The sequence below is a fragment of the Stenella coeruleoalba genome (genome assembly GCF_951394435.1).
Source record: "Stenella coeruleoalba genome assembly, chromosome: 11".
Classification (NCBI taxonomy): domain Eukaryota; kingdom Metazoa; phylum Chordata; class Mammalia; order Artiodactyla; family Delphinidae; genus Stenella; species Stenella coeruleoalba.
Window position 1 is genome coordinate 792,009 of NC_137157.1, and position 20,964 is coordinate 812,972.

The following is a 20,964-nucleotide window of genomic DNA, read 5'->3' on the forward strand; positions in this document are numbered from 1 at the left end:
GTGGCGCGCAGGGGCCGAGGTTGGGGCGACTACAGCGCACGAGCCTCACCTGGCCGCTGACGTCTGAGACCAGCCCCAGGGGGATGAGGCACTCGGGCTCACTCGCCTGGCCCGCTTCGTCCACAAACACGTGCGTGAAGTGTCCGACTCTAGAGAAGGCACGTTCCCGGGGTCACTCTTGTCCATGTGTCCTGCCCAGCAAGGCCTCGCCTCGCTGCCTGGGGCGCCTGCCCCCTGCTCCTGCCCCCACCCCCGGGTACCTCCCGACTCTCCGCGAACACACCACCTCCTCCCCGCCTCTGCCCAGGAAGCCCCAAGAGCCCACCTCAACCCTATCTGGTAGAAGAGTCCCGCGCTGCTGCACGTGGTGATGACCACCCTGAAGCGAGAGGCCTTCCAGATGTCTTCCCCATCTCTGCAATACGGCCTGATGGTCTCTGTGGCGCTCTGTGGGGGCAGGCCGTCTGCCAGGTTACTGAGCATTTCTTTACACTGGACAGTCACAAAGCTGACTGGGATTCTGAACGATAAGCTCATCCTGCTGCCACTTCTTAGCTGTGACTCACTATTGATCTAAGATTGTTCTATCAAAACGTCTTGTGTTTTCCTATCAACTTAGTCCATGTTTTACAGACTCCAGAACCACGACTATAACAGTGAATCCCGCAGATCCTTCCCCAAAACAACCACATACATTTTCTAGATTCAATCTCTTTTGTTAACCAAACTGGGAGCGTTTATAGTAAACCAACAGAACCAAAAAGCAACTGTACCTTTGGGGAAAAATAAGAGAGTAGCTTCAGCATTTAACATAGCCGGGAACGCCCAGAACGTCACTAAACCTTCAGGAAGGAAACAGTCCTCGTGCTCTGCTGTGGTGTTGGGACAGGTCGGGGGAGGACGCTCACCTCCTTGAACCTGCAGGTGGCGTTCACACGGACCATGGCGCCCAGCCGCAGTGCCCGGCTCTCGTGCAGCCGCAGGCACACAAGGTCGGCCGCGCTGTTGGAGGGTGCGCACACCAGGATCCGACTGTCCGGCAGAGCGTGGAAGACCTTCCCCAGGACACACGGGAGGCAAAAGGGGACGGGTCAGCGGCCAGTGCCAAGCCCAGCCCTGAGGGCTCCTGACGTGGACTTGCTGCATGGGCCCACGTCACCCCTCATGCGTCTGAGCCTGGCCCTGCCACTGTGTGCAGGTGGTGGAGTCCCCGTCTCCCAGACCCTAAACCTCCCGGGCCTGGGTACCCACAGGCGACCCGAGTCCCCAGCGACGCAGGACACTGAACACAATGTCCACAACTCAATTTAAATCTCAGTGGAGGCGCCAGACACTTGTGCAGTTTCGATTCTGAAGTGGAGCGACTCCTGTCTAAACGTAGGAAATGAGCTCTTAAAGTCCTATAGCCACATAACAAACTTTGCTAAATACGAAACAACTGGGATTTTTCAAACTCTTTCCAACGTTCTGATCTATGGTTTAAACCGATGCTTCCCGATGACAGGAGCACACAGCTCTGTTTACCGCGACCCCGTCCCCACCCACCATTACCTGTAAAACAGCCTCTATGATGGTCACCGTCTTGCCAGTCCCAGGAGGCCCGAAGAGCACATAGGGGATCGGGCGGCAGTCTCCACTCAGAATCCTCCTCACCGCCAACTTCTGGTTTTCGTTCAGCAGGGGGTTGAAAAACTCCTCTCTCGCTTTCGGGGCTCCGCTGACTGCATCCAAAGGGAGAGACAGGGTCGGCGGAGGTCACGGCTGGTCCCCTCACGACCCGTCCCAGCGCCACTTGCTTCGGGATAGTCGGCTGAGAGCAAAAGCATAGGCCACTCCGCCCACTCCCCGCGTCACCTGTGCAGTGTCACCAAGGTGTTAAGAGTGGTTGTTAACAGGTGGACAAGAGCAGCCCACCATCAGGAGGGTCAGAACACATGTCCCCTCGCCTGCCCGAGATCCCCCCCCCCACCAAGTCCTGCAGGAGCTGGCTTGGTCCCCAGACTCACCCAGCCTGCCTGTCTCTGTGGCGAACGCCCATGGCCCTGGTGTGTCCTGGGCACCCGCTCGCTGCTCCTCTGGGGTGTGCTTAGTTTGGTCCTTCAAGGCTTTCCTATTCTAGAAAAATCATGCAGAAAAATGGCTTAAAAAGAAAGCTTTGGGACTTCCCTGGTGGCACAGTGGTTAAGAATCCGCCTGCCAATGCAGGGGACACAGGTTCAATCCCTGGTCCGGGAAGATCCCACATGCTGCGGAGCAGCTAAGCCCGTGCACCACAACTACTGAGCCTGCACTCTGGAGCCCACGTGCCACAACGACTGAGCCCGCGTGCCACAACTACTGAAGCCCGTGCACCTAGAGCCCGTGCTCCACAACAAGAGAAGCCACTGCAATGAGAAGCCCGCGCACTGCAAGGAAGAGTAGCCCCCGCTCGCTGCAACTAGAGGAAGCCCGTGTGCGGCAACGAAGACCCAGCACAGCCAAAAAAATAAAAAATAAAATAAATAAAGTAATACCTTGGAGGTGGGCTGTCCGTGGTTTTTGATGTCTTGTGCGTGTTTCCAATCCCATGTCACTTGGGGAGACTGTAAAATGATTTCTTCTGGAAACAACACTTTTAGAACAAGAAAAAGCGAGAAGGTAGACATTACTGGAAAGCTTAAGAAAGATGAACAGAGGCAGCTCGTCCTGAAGAAATTCATGTCTGTGTATTCCTCTCCTCTCTGGCCCTGTGCACTGCTTCTCACCTACAGCATAGTGCCAGCACCGCATATTCTTGGCAACAAAGCCATTTACTTGTCTATTTGTAAGTACAAAAATGAGTTACATTTAGGGGGGAAAGCAGAGTGCAATCATTTTATTTTTAATAACTTAAGCATGCTATTTCTACATAGCTGAAATTGTAAGAAAACACTGAACGTCCCCAATAGAAAGGAAAACACTGGGTATCACATAGTTTTACTTCTAATGTATGAATGAAGAGACTGTGGTTTAGACAAAATTTTACGTGACGCTTCTAAAAATACTCTGGGAAGATGTAACACCGTCATCCCACAAAAGTTAATACCTTTTACGCCCAAGTGGACAACTTGTTCAAGTGCAAAGTGACACCGTCTGCTGGTGGTCCTGTGGGAGAGAGTGATGTGGGTCAGCACCCTGGGACCCTTAAGAAACACTCACATGAGACCAGGCTGGAGGAACCAGCAGGAGTTTTACGAGGAAACTCTCAACACCTGTCAGGACAGCAGGGATGCCTTCCTTTCTGGGAATATTCCTGTTTTAATGTATAAAGTGGACAAGTAGAAAAAGGAGGAAATATAGCCTGTGAACTGTCAGAGCTGCATCAATAGGAAAATAACTTTGATGGTAAAGATTCACTCCTGTGAAATTTACTCAGAACAACAGTAAGAAAATAAACTGAAGCATGTTAAAAATACTAAGTATTGGGGCTTCCCTTGTGATGCAGTGGTTAAGAATCCGCCTGCCAATGCAGGGGACACGGGTTTGAGCCCTGGTCCGGGGAGATCCCACACGCTGCAGAGCAACTAAGGCCGCGAGCCACAACTACTGAGCCTGCGCTCTAGAGCCCGCGAGCCACAACTACTGAAGCCCGCGTGCCTAGAGCCCACGCTCTGCAACGAGAGAAGCCACCGCAATGAGAAGCCCGCGCACTGCAACGAAGAGTAGGCCCCACTCGCCGCAACTAGAGAAAGCCCGCACGCAGCAACAAAGACCCAACGCAGCCAAAAATAAAAAAATTAAATAAATTAAAAAATTATTAGACAAGCAAAACAGCAGGAAAATAAGCAGCATCCTCATGGGAAAAGTTAAAAGAAACAGACCCAGAAATGAACTAGACACTCAATTAGCATACAAGAAGTTGAAAACAGTTGTTATAAATACATTTAAGATTTAAAGACGGACATAATGGTTGAGCAGATGGGGAATCTCTACAGAAAAGACCCAACACAGCCAAAAATAAAATTAAAAAAATAATTTAAGTTTATTAGAGCAAAAATTGATTGGCATCAGGCAGTAAAGCACCCCGTTAGCAGACAGAAGAGCTCTGAGGAGATGCTCAAAATGAAAGACTTCTACAGGCAGAAGGCAGCAGCGACAAGGAGGGACTTAGGCCAAAAGGCGGGCTGGGGCAAAGGTCACTGTCCTTGAGGGGACGGCAGGGGTCATTCAGGGAGACGACCCCCCAGTGCTAATCAGGGGGTTCCTGGCTGACTGGTTCACAATTCCATTTCTGGGACAGCCAAGACTGCAATTCAGTAAAACCTCAGTTTGGTGACGTGGGGCTTAGTATAAGCGACTCCACTGTGGGCCTGTTCTCCATTTTTTTTTTATTTTTTTGGCTTTGCCGCACGTCAAACGGGATTTTAGTTCCCTGATCAGGGACAGAACCCCTGTGCCCACTACAGTGGAAGCGTGGAGTCTTAACCACTGGACCGCCAGGTAAGTCCCTGTTCTCTTGTATTTTAACACAACAAAAAGAACAAAAAATGGAAAATAAAATTCCACCTTCAATGGAACAAGATGACCAAAGCTCCAAAGCACAAAAGAAGAGAATGCTCAGAAAGGAGCATCTGGCCTCGAACAAGCAAAGGCACGAGAGCTGGTTCAAGCCACCTCAGAACTCCGGCCACAGGTGGATTTACGGATTTCCGGAAAATGCAGGTCACCGTCAGGGCCCGCTCCCACAGCGCAGCGTTCTGTGGGCGTGTACGGGGCCAGAAGGAACCGGAGCCTCACCTGCAGGGCCCCAGGCTCCTGGCAGCCCCATCACCCCTGGGATACAATAAACTCCACTCAAGAGGAGCAGCAACCAGAAAAGACCCTCCTAGGACTTAGCAAGGCTGTGACTCCAAGAAAGAAAAGACAACTTAAAGCAGATGAATTAAAGAGGAAGAAACCTTCCAGTGGGAAGTCACCATAACAAAGACTCTAAAACGCCCGAGGAAACCAGACTCCTGCCAACTTGCAGCCCAGCACCTTACCCCTAACAGCATGAAAACAGCATGAAAACACGAGCCAAACGTTTCCCAGGAAATCCTTGGAGCACATTATGGGAGGAATTTACCACACAGAACACCACGTTTTTCATCTTGGGCCTATAAGAAAGGTTCAACAGAAAGTTATCCAGTCGAAATATCCATCTCCTGAATAGGCTGAACAAAAAATTATTATCTCAAGAAATGCCAAAAAGGAAATGAATGTAATAGCTCAGAACAGAAACTGACCCTTAAAATTCCTTAACACAATTAATCCGAAGGACAGCAAGACACTAGATGGTAAAATACCAGCAGTATTTACTAAAACAAAAAACAAGACAAAGACAAGGAGATGGAAGCCACGAGAGAAAAGTAAAGCAGCTGGGTGGGAGCTAACACAATGACAGACAAGGATTCCAAAGGAGGACAAAGAACAGAAAGAAGAGAGGACTTAAAGGAAGCTCTCCTAGACCCCATACGGCAACGATGACAATTCTCCCACCATCACGGTACAAAGACGTAAGAATGTTTATTGCTTCACTGTCTGTGATAGGAAGAAGCTTAGAACCTAAAGGTCCAGCAGGGATAATAAAGACCAGAGCAAAACCCAACGGACTGGGAGTACCCTGGTGGCCCAGTGGTTAGGACATGGGCTTTCACTGCCGTAGACCCGGGTTCGATCCCTGGTTGGGGAACTAAGACCCCACCAGCCACGCAGTGCAGCCAAAACCACCCCCCCAAAACCCCGATAGACTAGAGACAGAGACACACGAGAGAATACTGATGAGGCTGGAAGTCCATCCTTCAATGAGATCAGTAAAGCCGACAAAGCTCTAGCCAAACTGACAGGAAAAGAAAGGGCAGACGTGTTGCCAGTCCTGGGAATGAGAGTGGTAACGTCAGCAAAGACTCTACAAACACTAGACGAACAATAAGGAAACATCATGAGCAATTTCACACAAATACATGAGATAACGCAGATGAAACGCACAAATCCGTAAAGACACACACACTACCAGAGTCCATGTGGCAAGAAACTAAGGTTCTTAATCTCCTAAAGAAACTGAATTTGTAGTCAGGAAGCTTCCCACAGAGAAAACTTCCGACCTAGAAGGTTTTGCTGGTGAATTCTACCAAGCATTTAAGGAAGAACTGATGAAAGTCATATTTTAAGGCAAGACAAGAAAACTTTAAACATAAACTTGTTCTCTGCCCTTTGGCCTCCTCCCTCCGACTAGTGTGTATCTGCATCTGCGTTATGTGTTAACCTGACCTCCCCCATGGCAGAAATACCTGCTCAACCAAAGACTGATTTTTCTCCTTCTGGAGCCAGCCATGTAACTCCTTAGAAGATAACATTCCTTTCTCAGTCCTGTGAGGGGTCACGGTGACCCACCACTCACCTTGTACACGTGCAGACATCTTTGGTGGACTTTATGGACAAGGCCAATGTGTCGTTTCCCTTAAAGACAGTGATTGGTGCAGAGCAGACAGGTCAGAGGACCTGGGGAGACTCTGGGCTGCAGTGAATGGTAGTTCTCAGCTTAAATACTTATGACCTTATTAGTGTTACCAGCTCTATCACCTGTATTCTTCCTATTCTTCCTAACAACAAGATTATTGCTTCCTGCATTACCAAATGTGTGACTGAGCCCCCGATAAAAATAATGATGACTAGGTGACCTGAAACAATTGACCAAATACATAGTTCCATAAGCTCAATGACTGCAGCAGAGTAACTCTAGATGTGGGAAGAAGGAACCAGAGGGAATCATTTCCTGGACCATAAATGACTAGAGCGACAGGTGGTCCGGAGGCTTTGGGCTACACTGTTAACAGGGCCTAGTCCAGCACACTGAGGGGCCCAGCAATGAAATCCCCATCTGAGCTGGGAATGAGCATTCCTAGCACCATGGGACAAAACGGTCACTAAATGCCTCCCAAACCTTGGTTGAAATTAAGACTGAAAGGGAGGGGACTGTAACATAAAAAATGTTGTCCATCCTCCAGTTCTACAAGAATCAAGTCGTTAACAACTGCACAGTACATCCCAAAAGGAATTCAGGGAAGATAAGGATGAAGCATTTGTGCTCTGGGAAAACTGGCAGAACTGGTCCTCAGATAGTTAGATATTTTCAGGAGAAAATTTTATAAACCCAGTATTCTGCTTCTTCCCATGTTCAGAAAAGCACTAAAACCATTAGCTAAGGCATCTGTTCCGTGTGAACAGCAGTGACCTCCCACCAAACTGTGCTTGGTTGCACACACCCCTTCAAATCACACCTATACTGGTCTCCGCCCTACCTCTTGGGAACAGTCCTCAGAGCTTCTGAAAGACTGTCGCCCAGGTTACAATCCTCAGGTTAGCTAAAATAAAATTCTTCATTTGTTTCTTAGATTGACTACTGATTAATATTTTTGTCAACATAATACCCATTCTACACAAACTGTCCCAGAAAATGGAAGAGGAGGTGACACCTTCCAACTTACTGTGCGGCCAGTGTTACCTCGTACCAAAATCAGAAAAAGATACTTCAAGAAACTAAAGACCAATATTCCTCATGAACATAGACGAAAAAATTACTACAATTTTAGAAAATCAGATCTAACAATATATAAAAGGAAATTACATCATGGCCAAGCGGGGTTTATTCTAAGAATGAAAAGTTGATTTTACAATCAATGTAACTGACTATCTTAATAGACCAAAGCTGAAAACCCACATGATCATCTCAATAGATACAGAAAAAGCATTTGACAAAATCCCATATCCATTTTTGATTAAATAAATCTCAGCAAACTAGGAGTCTATCTCCTTAACCTGACAGGGCCAAATACAAAAACCTGCAGCCCACACAGCACTAGATGGTTCAAGAGTGAGCGCTACTGGCCTAAGATCAGGAACAAGGCAAGGACGCCACTTCCCGCCACTTCCTACTTAACACCATTCTGGAGGCTCTAGCCAGTGTGAGGCGAGAAAAAACAAGATGCATCCAGATGAGAAAGGAAGCAGCAAAACCGTCTTTATTTGAATACATGATTTTACTGTATACACAGAAGATCCTATGTAATCTGTAAAAAGCTACCAGAACCATCAAGTGAGTTTAGCAAGCTGGCAGGATACAAGATTAATATACAAACATCAATTGCATTTAAAGAGTCAGGGACAAATTTGACAAAAGATATACAAAACCTGTACAGTGAAAAGTACAAAGCACTGCCTAAAGAAATGAAAAACTGCCTAACTAGATGGAGAGATATACCATTTCCAAGGGTTAGAAAACTCAATATTAAGATGTCAATTCTCCGAATACCACTCAGCCATAAAGAGTGAAGTAATGCCACTTACATGGATGGACCCAGAGATTATCGTACTAGGTGAAGTCAGACAGACAATGACAAATATTATTTGATATCACTTATATGTGGAACCTAAAAAGTAATACAAATGAATCTATTTACCAAAAACAGAAACAGACTCACAGACATAGAAAACAAACTTACGGTTACCAAAAGGGAGAGGGGAGAAGGATAAATTAGGAGTTTGGGATTAACAAATACACACTACTATATACATAAAACAGACAGCCAACAAGGACCTACTGTATAGCACAGGGAACTGTGTCGAACATCTTCTAATAACCCATAAAGGAAAAGAATCTGAAAAAAATACAAACTATATAACAGAATCACCTCGCTGTACACCTGAAACTAAAACAATATTGTAAATCAGGTATACTTCAATTAAAAAAAAAAAGATGTCAATTCTCCCTTAAGTGGACCTAAAGAGTCAATGTCGTCCTGATCAGAATCTCAAGAGGCTTTTTGTAGAAACCGACAGGCGGATTCTCAAATCCACATGGGAATACCAAAGACCTGGAACAGCTACAACTCTGCAAGAGAGGGACACAGTGGAGGCCGTGCCCTCCCTGATTTCAAGACTTATCACAAAGGCACAGTGACCGAGACTCTGTGGTGTAGGCTGCAAGACTGACAGACGCACCAGTGGAGCAGAATGGACAGCTTAGGGATAGATCCACATGCGTAGGCCAATTGGCTTTCTTTTCTTTTCTTTTTTTTTTGGTTTTTATAAACCTTTATTTTAAATGTTATTTTAATACATGTATTTTAATTGGAGTATAATTGCTTTACAATGTTGTGTTAGTTTCTCCTGCAAAACAAAGTGAATCAGCTATATGTACACATATATCCCCTCAACTGGTTTTCAAAAAGGTGAAAAGGTCACTCACTGGACAAAGGACAGTCTGTCTTTTCAACAAATGGTGCTGGGACAACTGGACAGCCCCCGCCAGATCAATCCATACCTTGCATCACTTGTAAAAATTACCTTGGAACAGATCACAGCCCTAAATGTAAAACTTAAAGCTGCAAAATTTCTAGAGAAAAATGCAGGAGAAAATCTTTGTGACCTTGAGTTTGGCAGACTTCTTAAACGCGTCACCAAAAGCATGATCCATGAAAGAAAAACCGATAAACTGAACATCATCAAAATTAAGAATTCCTGCTCTTCAAAAGGCACTACTAAAAATGAAAATACAAGCCACAGTCTGAGAAAATATTTGCAAAAAACATACCTGATAAAGGACTTGTACTGAGAATATGTGAACAACGCTGAAAACTCAACAATAAAGCAAACGATACACAACGTGAACCACAGACCCGAGCGGGCACCTTCACGAAGGCCGAGTGCCGGCCAGCGAGCGGAGGAGGCGCTCGGCGTCGGTCATCACAGCAAGGTGAGCCCTCACTGCACACCGAGCCTGAGGAGGAACCACCGAGCACCCCAGGGCTGTGCACGTGGGGAGCACGGTGGGAACACGAGCAGTGCAGCCCCTTGAGGAGAGTCTGGCAGTGTCTCAGGAAGCTCAGTGTACACCTGCTGCCGCCTGCAGCCATGGCACTGCCAGGCGCTTACCCAAGAGAAATCAAAATGCCTGTCCACGCGGATGTTTACAGCAGCTTCACTTCTAACAGCCAGATCTGCAAACAGCCCAGCGTCCACCCACAGATGCCTGGATTAGTAACCTCGGGTATGTTCTTATAATGGAGCATTACTCAGTCATAAAAAGGAATGAATTCATGCAAAAGCAAGGCTGAATCCCAAAGTAATTAAGCTGAGTGAAAGATGCCAGGCAAAAAAGAGTAGGTCCTCACGTAAATTCTACAAAATGCAAACTAATGTGTGCTGCTTGGGAGCTGGGGCGCAGAGAAGGAATGACAAGGGCAGCAGGAAACACCTGCGGTGCCAGACCTGCCTGCAGTCTTCACCGTGAAGCTTGTTTCACGGGGTGTACAAACGTCAACACCATCAAGCCGTACACTTTAAACAGGCGTAGATTATTTTACGTTCATTACCTCTCAGTAAACCTACTTTCTTAAAAAGGAAAAATGCCTGCACGTAGCATAAAGGTGCAGCCGTCCGCCCGTCCAGAGGGTCCGGCCTCTTGGCTCTGTCCCTCCTGCTGCACTGCGGTGCCGCCCAGTCCTTCCGTTTGTCAAAATAAGTGGTAAATACAGATTTTTTAAAGTGTGAAATCGCCTGATTTTGAGTAACAATGCAAAACCACCAAAAACTTATGTGGGGCGAGCAAACCCTCTGTGCAGAAGCAGCAGCCACTGGCCCTCGTTCCCGCCTCGCTCCCCACTTGGACGGCTGCAGACAGCATCCCCTCTGAACTCAGATTCCGACATCCTGCCTCGACCTCAACTTCCTGTCTTTCCAACACTCTGGGTCAGGAAACTGCCCGGTGGTCTTCAGCCCCACGGCCCTCTGGCTTCTTCCTGGTCACTTTCTTCCTAGGCTCACGCCCCACAGCGCATCCGTCCGCCCACCTGCCCGTGTCCTTCGGTCGGGCGGCTCTTGCACCGACTGCAGCAGTGTTTCCTCCGCCCCCGCCCCCGCCCCAGGTCCACATCCTCTTCTTTCTCTGCGAACATCCTCACCTCACGTCCTAGAGCGACAAGGAGCCCTTACAAATTCCCACTCACCATCGGCTCCCACCTCATGTGTGCCCAGCACAATGGAGGACGTGTGCCTCTGCCAAAGACCACGGCCTCGGCCAGGGTCCGGAGCCCGCGACCCCACGCGTCACTCCTGCTGCCTGGTCGCCACACCCACCTCACTGGCTTCACACGAGCGGTGCTGGCTCCTCTCACTGTAAGCAGCAAACCAGGCAAGGCCGCCCGGCCCCTGGGCGCCTCCTCCTCACTCATCTCTCTGTCCTGGCTTCTCTGCTTTCCCAGCCAAACACCCTTCAAAAGGGCCAACTCCACGATTGCACCATCCATTCACCTGCAACACCTTCCAACCTGGCTGCAGCCCAAACACTGAAAGAGTTCTTAAACAAAACACGAAAAGCACTGGTATACAAAAACCCTGATAAATTCCACTATCTTAAAACTACCACCTTCTGTTACTCAAAAGATATTTTAAGAAAGTGAAAAGACAAGTAACAAACCCAGAGAAGTTGTCTGTAACAGGTGTATCTAAGAATAGTCTAGCATAAAGGAGACAGAAAGGACAGCTACAAGTAATTTAAAAAATCAAATTATAGTCAATAAAAGACACGAGGAAGCATTTCACAGATGAAGGAATTTTACAGCCAATAAACAGGGGGACTCTTGACCTTAGAAGTAGTCAGAGAAACATACATCAAGACCATAGCGAGACACAGCTCACACCTACCAAGCAGGCACACGCCGAGGGTTTCACAAAATCAGGTTTCGGGAGGGCATTACAGACCCTGAGCTGCTGGGGCACTTCTGCCACCACGTGTACAGCTGGAACATTAGCGTCCCCCAAACCCCGAGCCCACCCCGAAGTGCGCAGCCGAGAAAACCTGGGGGTGGGTGTGCACGAGGAGACAGCGGGTGTCCACAGCAGCCGCCAGAGCGCGGGCAGCGCTGTACCCACTGGCAGGAGGGCAGACGCGCCCGGTGGGGCACAAGGAGGCTGCGGACACAGCCCGCAGACCTTGTGTCAGCAAACCCACAGCTCCAGACCACAGGCGGCAAGTGCAAAACAGCTGCAACTCACGCAAACACTTGCCCGTGTGTGTGTCTGTGCGCAAACACACCAACTTCTGTTTTAAAAAGTAAAGGAGAGAGAAACACAAAATCCCAGCTAATGGTGGGGGCTTGGTGGAGGAGGGGGAGAGACAGCTGGTGGTGGTGTCCCCGCCTCGTGACACGTGACAAGTGAGGTGGAGGAGGAGCGGCTGGTGGTGACGGCACATGAGGGACCACGGATTCTCACTTAAGATCCAAAAAGGAACCGACATGCAAACGCTTACCAAACGGCTGGTGACAAAGCTGTGACCACAGAGGCATGTGACACGGGTGCAGGGAGCCCGCTCACAACCCACGAGCACGCATGCCGCCCCCTAGGTAGCAAGAGACCGAGGAAGGTGAGACAGCCGCCCACCCAGAAGGAAGAGTCCCTGGAAGCGTTACCTGTTGTATGTAAATTCCACATCCATAGGTTCAGAGTTATATGCTTGTTCAAACTCTGGATTAAGTTTAAGGGTTACATCTTCTTCATGAATCTAAAAATAAACAAATCATTGACTTTTTATATATACTATGTACTTGATTCCTTGGGACAATCTCCTATTCATATTCAGCAACTCATCATGAAGCATTCATCCTGCAGATCTGAGCTGAAATCTGGCATCTGAAATGAGTACAAGATGATGGGAAAGGACTCAGTCACCACGCTGTTCTGCCCCCACCCCCAGCAGCACACCTGCCGACGCTTCCACCGGGCGTGTGGGCTCGTGAACACAGGGTGTGCAAGACAGGCCGCCACCTCTGAAGGAGACACATGATCGACCGCAAAGAGCAGGGGGTGCCGGCCATGAGACTCCCTCCCCCATCAGGACAGGGAAGCAGACATTCAGGGACCCTCCAGCCAAAGCTAGGTCCTGCATAAGAATCCTCAGAGGAGCAGGAAGGAAACCCCACGCTGAGAGGAGCTGAAACAGGACGGGAACACTAGGCAGCAGGGCCTCCCAAGAGCTGGGGGCCAGCAAGGGCAGAGGCTGCGACGTGAGGCTCACAGTACCCCCTGCTCTCGGCAGAAGCAAACACAAGTCCCTTAAAAGGAAAGCAAGCCCAGCACAGGGTCCTGGGTTTCCCAGAGATTAAGACAAATGAAAATGAATCTGTAATCACAGACCATCAGGCACACAAGGAAACCACCAGCAGTGAGGACTGACTTGAATTGCTATCAACAGATTGAGGCCCCAAGGACATCATCTACTGATGCTATCATTTACAGAAATTTGAAAAACTATGCAAAAAAAAACAAACTGGGAAAACCAAGATAAGCAATCATAAGATAACATAAAACCACACAACAGGACAGCTTTCATGAGTCAAATAGCATTTAGAAACAACAACTCTGCTTATGGAGCTGAACTCGGAGAGAAGGGAACAAGCGACCTGTTTGCTCCCAGCAGACAGGGAGGCCCTCTGCAGAGGTGCGCATGGGCCAGGGGCAGTGCTGGCTCAGCCCAAGGAGCCTTCCATCCCCCCCCCCCCCCCCGCCGCCGCTCCCCGAAGCACCACGCTCTGCCTGCCCCACCATCCGGGGGCGCTCCTGAGGGCCCCGGTGCCTTCATGGCCCCCAGGCCACTGCGCTGGCCATGGGGTTCCGGAGAATCACGGAAAGCAACAGCCAAGACCCGAGACAGGACAGCTTTAGCGGGCACCCATCACTCAGGAGCGGCCAGCTTCACGGACGGTCCCGCGGGAAGGTCGGCAGGGCAGCTTCAGCTCTGGACTCGCCAGCCTGGGAGTCAGGGGCCAAGGGGGCCTCACCCCTGAGATCCCTGGTCCTGCTTCTTCTGAGGTTTTAGTCCACAGGGCAGTCCTAAGGGCACAACTGGTCTACTCTCTGGAAGCTGAGATGGTCACTTGGCCGTTCTGGGCTCCTCACGCCCTTGCCAACAGCTAGGGGGTCTCACGCTGGGGAGGGTGATGGGCCCTCTAGCTGAGGCTGAGTGGCTCCTGCCCTGCAGTGGAGGGGGCACCCGGCCAGGCCACCTGTCATCAAGGAGAGTGAGCTCCTGCCCCAGGAAATCCTGGCTCTGCTTTCACAGGCGACAAGGGCTGCAGCTGTGGCCATCTTTCTACAAACGCCCTGAAAACCCCCTAACCACCCCGCCCCGTGCTCTCCCTCCCTTCCCAGACGTGGGCCCTTGTGGCCATGGTCACGGGCCCTGAGCACGCCCCGAGGAGCACAGGGACAGGCGTGTCCCGAGACGGGGCCTTGGCCCTGTGCGGGGAGTGCTGAGTGAGGGACGTGGGACCGCCCCCTCGGGGGGTGAGGGCCTTGTCTGCAGAGCTGGGTCAGTGCAGGACGTCAGGCAGGAGCAAGATGCTTCTGAAGGGAGAGAGTGACGTGGATGCCTGTGCAGGCAGGGAGGCTTCCGGTGCCCAGGACACACGCCCTCCAGGGCGGGGACTTATTCTGGGTAAACCACAACACGCGAGGCCTAAGAGGCTCGCCCGACCTTCAGGCCTGGTCCAGCGGCCTGGGGCGTGGGGACAGCGCATCCCGTCTGGAGGGTGGTGGGCGCATCCGCGTCCAAGCTTCTCTGACTTGGTGGGAGCGACACTACCATGAGGCCAGGCGGGGGCACACTTCTGCCACGGACCAGCCTGCACCCCGACCTTGCTCTCCAGGCACAGCTCGCCCACCTGAGAGGCCCACTCGACTCAAAACACCACCTCTTCTGCTTCTATCGGCCCCAGCGGGCTCGTGTGATGCTGCGGTCCTGGCTGGCGCCCCGGCAGCCCGTACGGCGAGGTCTGCGGAGTCCGAGTCCCCAGCCTGGAACGGCGGCCCCTGCGATGTGCTCACGGCCTCTTCTCTTGCCTTTCCCAGCCTGCAGCGGCCGTCCCTGTGATGTGCTCACAGCTTCTCGCCTTTGGAGACGCCTTCTGGGCCCTTTCCACTAACAACATCCTTGCTGTCTTTTACGGTGATCAGATGCCACTTCCTCATCTTCTCGAGGAGAGGAACGAGTCTCCACACTGGATTATTCATGCCTGTCTTCCCCTTGTCCCTGGGGGCACATCGCCTGCCGCCCCAGCGAGGGCCCGGCCCCACCCTCGGGGGAGGCTCTGCTGGTCCTCGTACCCCCCAACCCCAGCTCGGGGCTTCGGTGCCCCAGTTCCCACATCAGGCAGCGTGCGGGCTCCGTGGGTCCCTCCACGCGGCCCCCGAGCTCCGTCCCTGCGCTGTGCCCGGCAGGGAGCAGGGAGAGTAGCTGGAGAAGCCCTGGCCGCGCTCAGAGCCGCATGGGCACGGGGCCTTAGACCAACACAGCCTTCCCCGTGGAGACACCAGAGTGTTCAACGTGTAGGTGTGTTTTTCCTTCGCAGGCTCTCTCTCCTAGAACATATTCAGAACGCCGACTCTGACTAAATGCACGCCTTACATGTGATGTACTTAACAGGTAAGTGTGTTTTACACGGCTGAAAGTGATAAGATTTCTTTACACATCACATTTATTTAAATGTTCATTTGATCCTCAAATTTTCCAAAATACCATCAACACCAGGGGACCCCCATCCCGAGCTGAGGCAGGAAGTTTACCTCTGCAACCGTCCGCTGGGCTAGTCCAACATGAACTAACAGTGGCCTCTCACCTCAGTCACATAGCCGATGTACTCGATGACGTGTCCGCTGTACTCTTGAGTTTTTAAAATCAGTTTATCACCTAGTTAAAAAACATTACCACACGTAAAACTACAAAATCAATAAGTTTTTTTTTGCTGTACTGTAAAATCAAACACTCTGAAGAAGTGGAGTAAGACAAAAACATTACTGGGATCAACAGCTTAAAATCACATCAGTGTGAAGAGAGAGAGGCTGGCCAAGTTCTGAGTGAAATTATAACCCAAAGCAAAGAAAATCAGCGTGACTACTGCGTTGCCAGTTAAAAACATTCTTTTTCCTGACTGTGGTTCAATGTTTCTAGTCCATCTAGGAAAACATGACACGTAACAAACCTACCTGTGTAAAGAGAAGGTCTACTTTCAGCTAATCCTGGGACCTCCAGAACCAGCAAGTCCCCGTTTCTTTTCAAGGTGACCCCACTCATACTATACTCTTTCAGTTCTATTTCTGCATGAATCTCCTCAAGCCAGAGCAAAGTTGAGAACTTCTCCTTGTGATTTGACACGTTCAAAAGCTGAAAAAGAAGCCAGCAAGATAGTGAGCGCTGAGGACCACTCCACACACACCCACATCAGGAAGCCAGCAGCTCTGGGGTGGGTAAGTCCCACGGACAGACGAAACAGCCTTCAAACACTGACGACTGGGCAGCTCAGGGCAGTGGCCCTGAGATGGGGAACCATCTGAGTGAAGCCCCAACCGCCCAGCTCCTATCAGACAGAGCCTCCAAGCTCTGCTCAGAGCGAGCCCGGGGCAGCCACGTGAGCCCTCCGCCACGCAGAGGTCAGCACACGAGCGTGAGAAACCACATCGGATGGGGAGATGCGCGTGATGGGAGCAGAACGGGGCTCCTCAGCCTCGGCACTTCCGACACCGGGGTGGACCGGTCTCTGGGGCAGGGCTGTCCCGGGCACTGCACAGTGTTTAGCAGCATCTCTGGCCTCCACCCACTAGATGCTGTTCACACTCTCAGTCGTGACAACCAAAAATGTCTCCTGGGGGGAAGTTCACCTGTTGAGAACCACGGGGTCAGAGGTAACAAATCCCAGAACTCACACAGGGCTGAGAATGCTGTGGGTCCCACCAGCCCAAATGGAAAGGCTTCAGGTAAAGGGGCACTGGGTAGAGTACTCAGAAGGAATCAGCCCTATATTAGAAACAACTCTGGTCCCTCCTAACAAGGCTTCTTTTTTTGCGGTACGCGGGCCTCTCACTGCTGTGGCCTCTCCCGTTGCGGAGCACAGGCTCCGGACGCGCAGGCCCAGCAGCCACGGCCCACGGGTCCAGCCGGCCCGCGGCACTCGGGACCCTCCCGGACGGGGGCACAAACCCACGTCCCCTGCATCGGCAGGTGGACCCCCAACCACTGCGCCACCAGGGAAGCCCGTAACAAGGCTTTAAAGCCAGGCTTAAAAGTATCTGGCTATTTCCAAGTAACTTAAGTGCATCCCAGAACGAAGTTCAAAAGTATTTTCAAGAACGAAAAAATATGAAATACCCAACAAGGTAAAATCCAGAATGTTTAGTGTCCAAACAAAGATGGCCAGGCACGGAACTAAGCACAAGCTGCAACCCATGAGGAGGAAAACCTATCAACAGAGACAGAACCAAAAACGACACCTGTGGTGTAACCAGTACCACAAGAACATTAATACACTTGTTGTAACTGTACTACATACATTCAAAGAGTTGAGGGAAAAAAAACTGAAGAAAACAAAGGTGAGGAAAGACTAAGCATATTAAGTAGAGACAGAAAATATAAAAAAAGAGCCTAATTGAACTTGTGGAGATAATAGCAACAATGTCTGATGATATCAACAATGTCTGACATAAAAAAATACTGGGGCTTCCCTGGTGGCACAGTGGTTGAGGGTCCGCCTGCCGATGCAGGGGACACGGGTTCGTGCCCCTGTCTGGGAGGATCCCACGTGCCGTGGAGCGGCTGGGCCCGTGAGCCATGGCCGCTGAGCCTGCGCGTCCGGAGCCTGTGCTCCGCAACGGGAGAGGCCACAACAGTGAGAGGCCCGCGTACCGCAAAAAACAAAACAAAACAAAAAAAACACTGGATGAGACTGTACACTGCAAAAGAAAAAATCAGTGAACTCGAAGACACAGCAACAGAAACTACTCAGACTGAAACACAGAGGAAAAAAGACCGAAGAGAAATGAACGGAGCAGCCGTGAGCTGTGGGGCAACTTCATGTGGCCTCATACACATGTAATGGGAACGTGGAGAGCGGGGCAGAAAGAATACTTGAAGACGGAATGGCCAAGAACTTTGAAATTTGAGAAAAACCGTAAATTCACTTTCTCCAGTAAGCTCAAAAAACCCAAGCCAAGGAACGTGAAGAAAACTACAGCAACTCACACTGTAAATTAAATTCCTTAAAACTAGTGAAAAAGAGAAAATCCTAAGAGGAGCTAGAAAAAAAAACACAGACTCCGTGCAAAAGAACCAAGGTGAGAAGGAAAGCAGAGCCCCTGGAGAAACGCCAGGAGGGAGGATGTGCGGGGCAGCGTCTCTGCAGCGCCTGCCCAGAGGTCAAGACCGGGCGAGACCCGCAAGGCTGACAGACCAACCACTGCAGGGGATGCTCAGGTCCCCCAGAAGGATGGGAGGAGCCCCAGGAAGGGGACCTGCGTCGGGAGGCAGTTACAAGGGCACAGGAAGTCAGGAAGTACTGGGGTGACACATGCGTGAATTAAAGAATCACAAAGGGGCAAGTACTCTGGAACCTTAGACCATACAGCACTTTTTCATGACCATTACTATCATACTATCATGAATGCTGAAGACACCCGTAACTGCTACGCTCACGAGGAGATCCCTTCCCGGCGCCCAGGCTGCGTTACAGGAGAGGTGCAGGCGTGCTTCCGGCACACGATGGTCCCGGAAGCTGTATTTGCATCGGCATCAATTTCTCAGCCCCGAAGTTCTTCTCGAAGGTGTTTTAGGGCTGGTTTGCTGCTCCGGCCTCAGTTCAGGCCCTGCAACCATCACTGCAACAACTGCCTGGCGGATCTCCCCGCTTCCAACCCACAGTCCTGCCCACGTACCCTCCTTGGTGCTGCTCCATCTGTGTGGTCGTGCCGTCCCTGGACAGTGCCCAGTGCCCCTGCGGCACCCTCCCCGCTGCAGGACGCCAGTGTGACCCTGGGGTGGGGCACCTCGGGCCGGTGGCACAGGCAGCATCGCAGCACCAGCACCGGGGGCAGCTTCTGGCCCAGCCCTGCCGCGGGCCCAAGGCCCAGCAGACAGACGGCTCTGTCCATCAGTCCCAGGGCAGGCGTGCTCCTCGGTGCCTTCAGCTTCCTCCCAAGCCTCCTTTCCTCTCCGCCTGCCACCCCAGCTCTCCCAGATCAGGGCTCCCTCACCCTCCATGAATCTCTGGCGAGTCCCAAGTTTCCCTGCAGCCACCATCCAGGCTCCTCCCTCCTTCCTGCCCTGATGCAGCACAGGCCCTGGCCCTCATTCCACTCACCCACTCCTCAGGCAGCAGACACCCAAACCCTTGGGAAAGTGCCCTCCTGGAAAGGGGCCGCGCTCCGCCATCGCTGCCAGCGGAACAGACACTCTCCCTCCCTCCCTGGACCCCTGCCTCAGCCTTGCTCAGTGCTGCCCCTGCCCTTGGCCTCCTCTGGCAGGTCCACCCCTTCTCACAGCTCTGACCACCACCTGCCACAGCGGGCAGGCTCAGACCAGGCCTCCCCCAGCGGATCTGAAACAGCCCCGCCAGGGAGGGTGACAAGGAGACGACCTGCCAGAGGAGCCCTACGGGAGGCCTGGCCTCCTCCTCCCCCACCCCCCACTGGTCTGTGTGGCTACAGGCCTTTTCCCGGTTCCCCTGCTTAGCTGCTCAGAGCTCTGTCACAAATGGAAAGCTGCTGGGAGGCTCGGCCACAGGGTAGAAGAGAGGCCGGGATGGGGGGGCAGGGGGTCCCCCCACCCCCGCTTTGCCCCCAGCCCCCAAAGCCCCGACAATCTGCAAAGGGACACAGTGATGGGCCCCGCCGCTCCCGGGGTGAACACAGCCCACACCAGGGCTGAACCCAACAAAGGTTCACCCTGAGTTTGTTCAGAAAACAACTCGAGTGTGGTGAAGAATCAGTACTTCACGTGAGACATTTTTCTTACCTCTGCGAGTAGCGGCTGAAAGGTCAGGATGTCGATTTTCTGCCCCACGCATTCTTTAAGCCTGTCTGGTATCGGGTACTGCGGGAGAAAACTCGGAAGCTGTCGTCTCAGGTTCCTTAAAAGGAGATTCGCAAGTTAGAAACAACGCTTCAGCACCAGGCACTTCACCCCGGACGTCTCCACTTAAACATCCTTTCCTATTTCAGAAAGAGGTTCAGTCACCAAAAGCAACTGGTACGTGAACTGCTGGCCTCAGGCAGTGCTTTGCAAAGCGCTGTTTAGCTTTGGGGCCGCTCTCCCGGGAGCTGCTTTGCCTCCAGCAGAAGAACATGCCAAACTCCCAAAAGCCCCTGGGACCAGTGAGCTTGAAAACACTGTTTCTAAGCTTCCAATAAGCTCAACTCTTATGCTTTATTTTTTCCTTCCAGTTTCACGGACATGTAATTGACGACAGCACTGTAGACATTTAAGGTGCGCAGCAGAATGATCTGACTTACATGCATCATGAAATAGTGACCACGGTTAAGTGTAGTGACCACCCACCTTCTCATATGGATACAAAACTAAAGAAAGAAAAAAATATCTCCTTGTGACGGGAACTCCCAGGATCACTCTCGACACCTTCCACAGATAACATACTGCCATGTTCATTACATGTGTCACGCTGTACGTTACATCCCTAGTACTTATTCATCTTATAGCTGGAGGTTTGTACCTTCTGACCCCCTTCATCCAATTCCCCCCGCCAAACCCCACCTCCGGTGACCACAAGTCTCATCTCTTTTTCTGTAAGTTTGTTTTTGAAGTATAATCGACCTACAACACTGTTATTCCTTATTACACAACACAGTGATTTGATATTTGTGTACATTTCAAAATGATCATCACAGTAAGTATAGTTACGATACGTTACCACGCAAATATATTACATCGCTATTGACTATATTCTCCACAGTGTGCACAGCTACCTGTTCCTCCATCTATCCATCACCATCTCCTCATCCATCCATTCGTCCATCTATGGTTATCTAAGTTGCTGGTCTCTTAAGTTCAAATGCATTTCCAACAACCCTGCATTTTTACTCTCCTCCCATCAGGATTATTTTTTTTTTTAATTATTTTTTATTTTT

At 50.9% G+C, this 20,964-nt stretch overlaps 1 protein-coding gene across 2 annotated transcripts in view; it reads right to left on the reverse strand.

Moving 5' to 3' along the window:
- Positions 1 to 20,964, reverse strand: part of MOV10L1 (Mov10 like RNA helicase 1) — a 44,544-nt gene that overhangs the window by 6,507 nt on the left and 17,073 nt on the right. For both annotated transcript variants that reach the window (XM_079938145.1, XM_079938144.1), the window contains exons 10-20: positions 19,835 to 19,949; positions 16,039 to 16,216; positions 15,672 to 15,742; positions 12,468 to 12,559; positions 3,065 to 3,123; positions 2,514 to 2,611; positions 2,007 to 2,115; positions 1,552 to 1,721; positions 909 to 1,055; positions 326 to 447; positions 50 to 149 (exon numbers count right to left, since the gene is read on the reverse strand). In XM_079938145.1, coding sequence (XP_079794271.1) covers positions 50 to 149; positions 326 to 447; positions 909 to 1,055; positions 1,552 to 1,721; positions 2,007 to 2,115; positions 2,514 to 2,611; positions 3,065 to 3,123; positions 12,468 to 12,559; positions 15,672 to 15,742; positions 16,039 to 16,216; positions 19,835 to 19,949 — 1,261 coding nt within the window. The remainder of the gene's footprint in view (positions 1 to 49; positions 150 to 325; positions 448 to 908; positions 1,056 to 1,551; positions 1,722 to 2,006; positions 2,116 to 2,513; positions 2,612 to 3,064; positions 3,124 to 12,467; positions 12,560 to 15,671; positions 15,743 to 16,038; positions 16,217 to 19,834; positions 19,950 to 20,964) is intronic.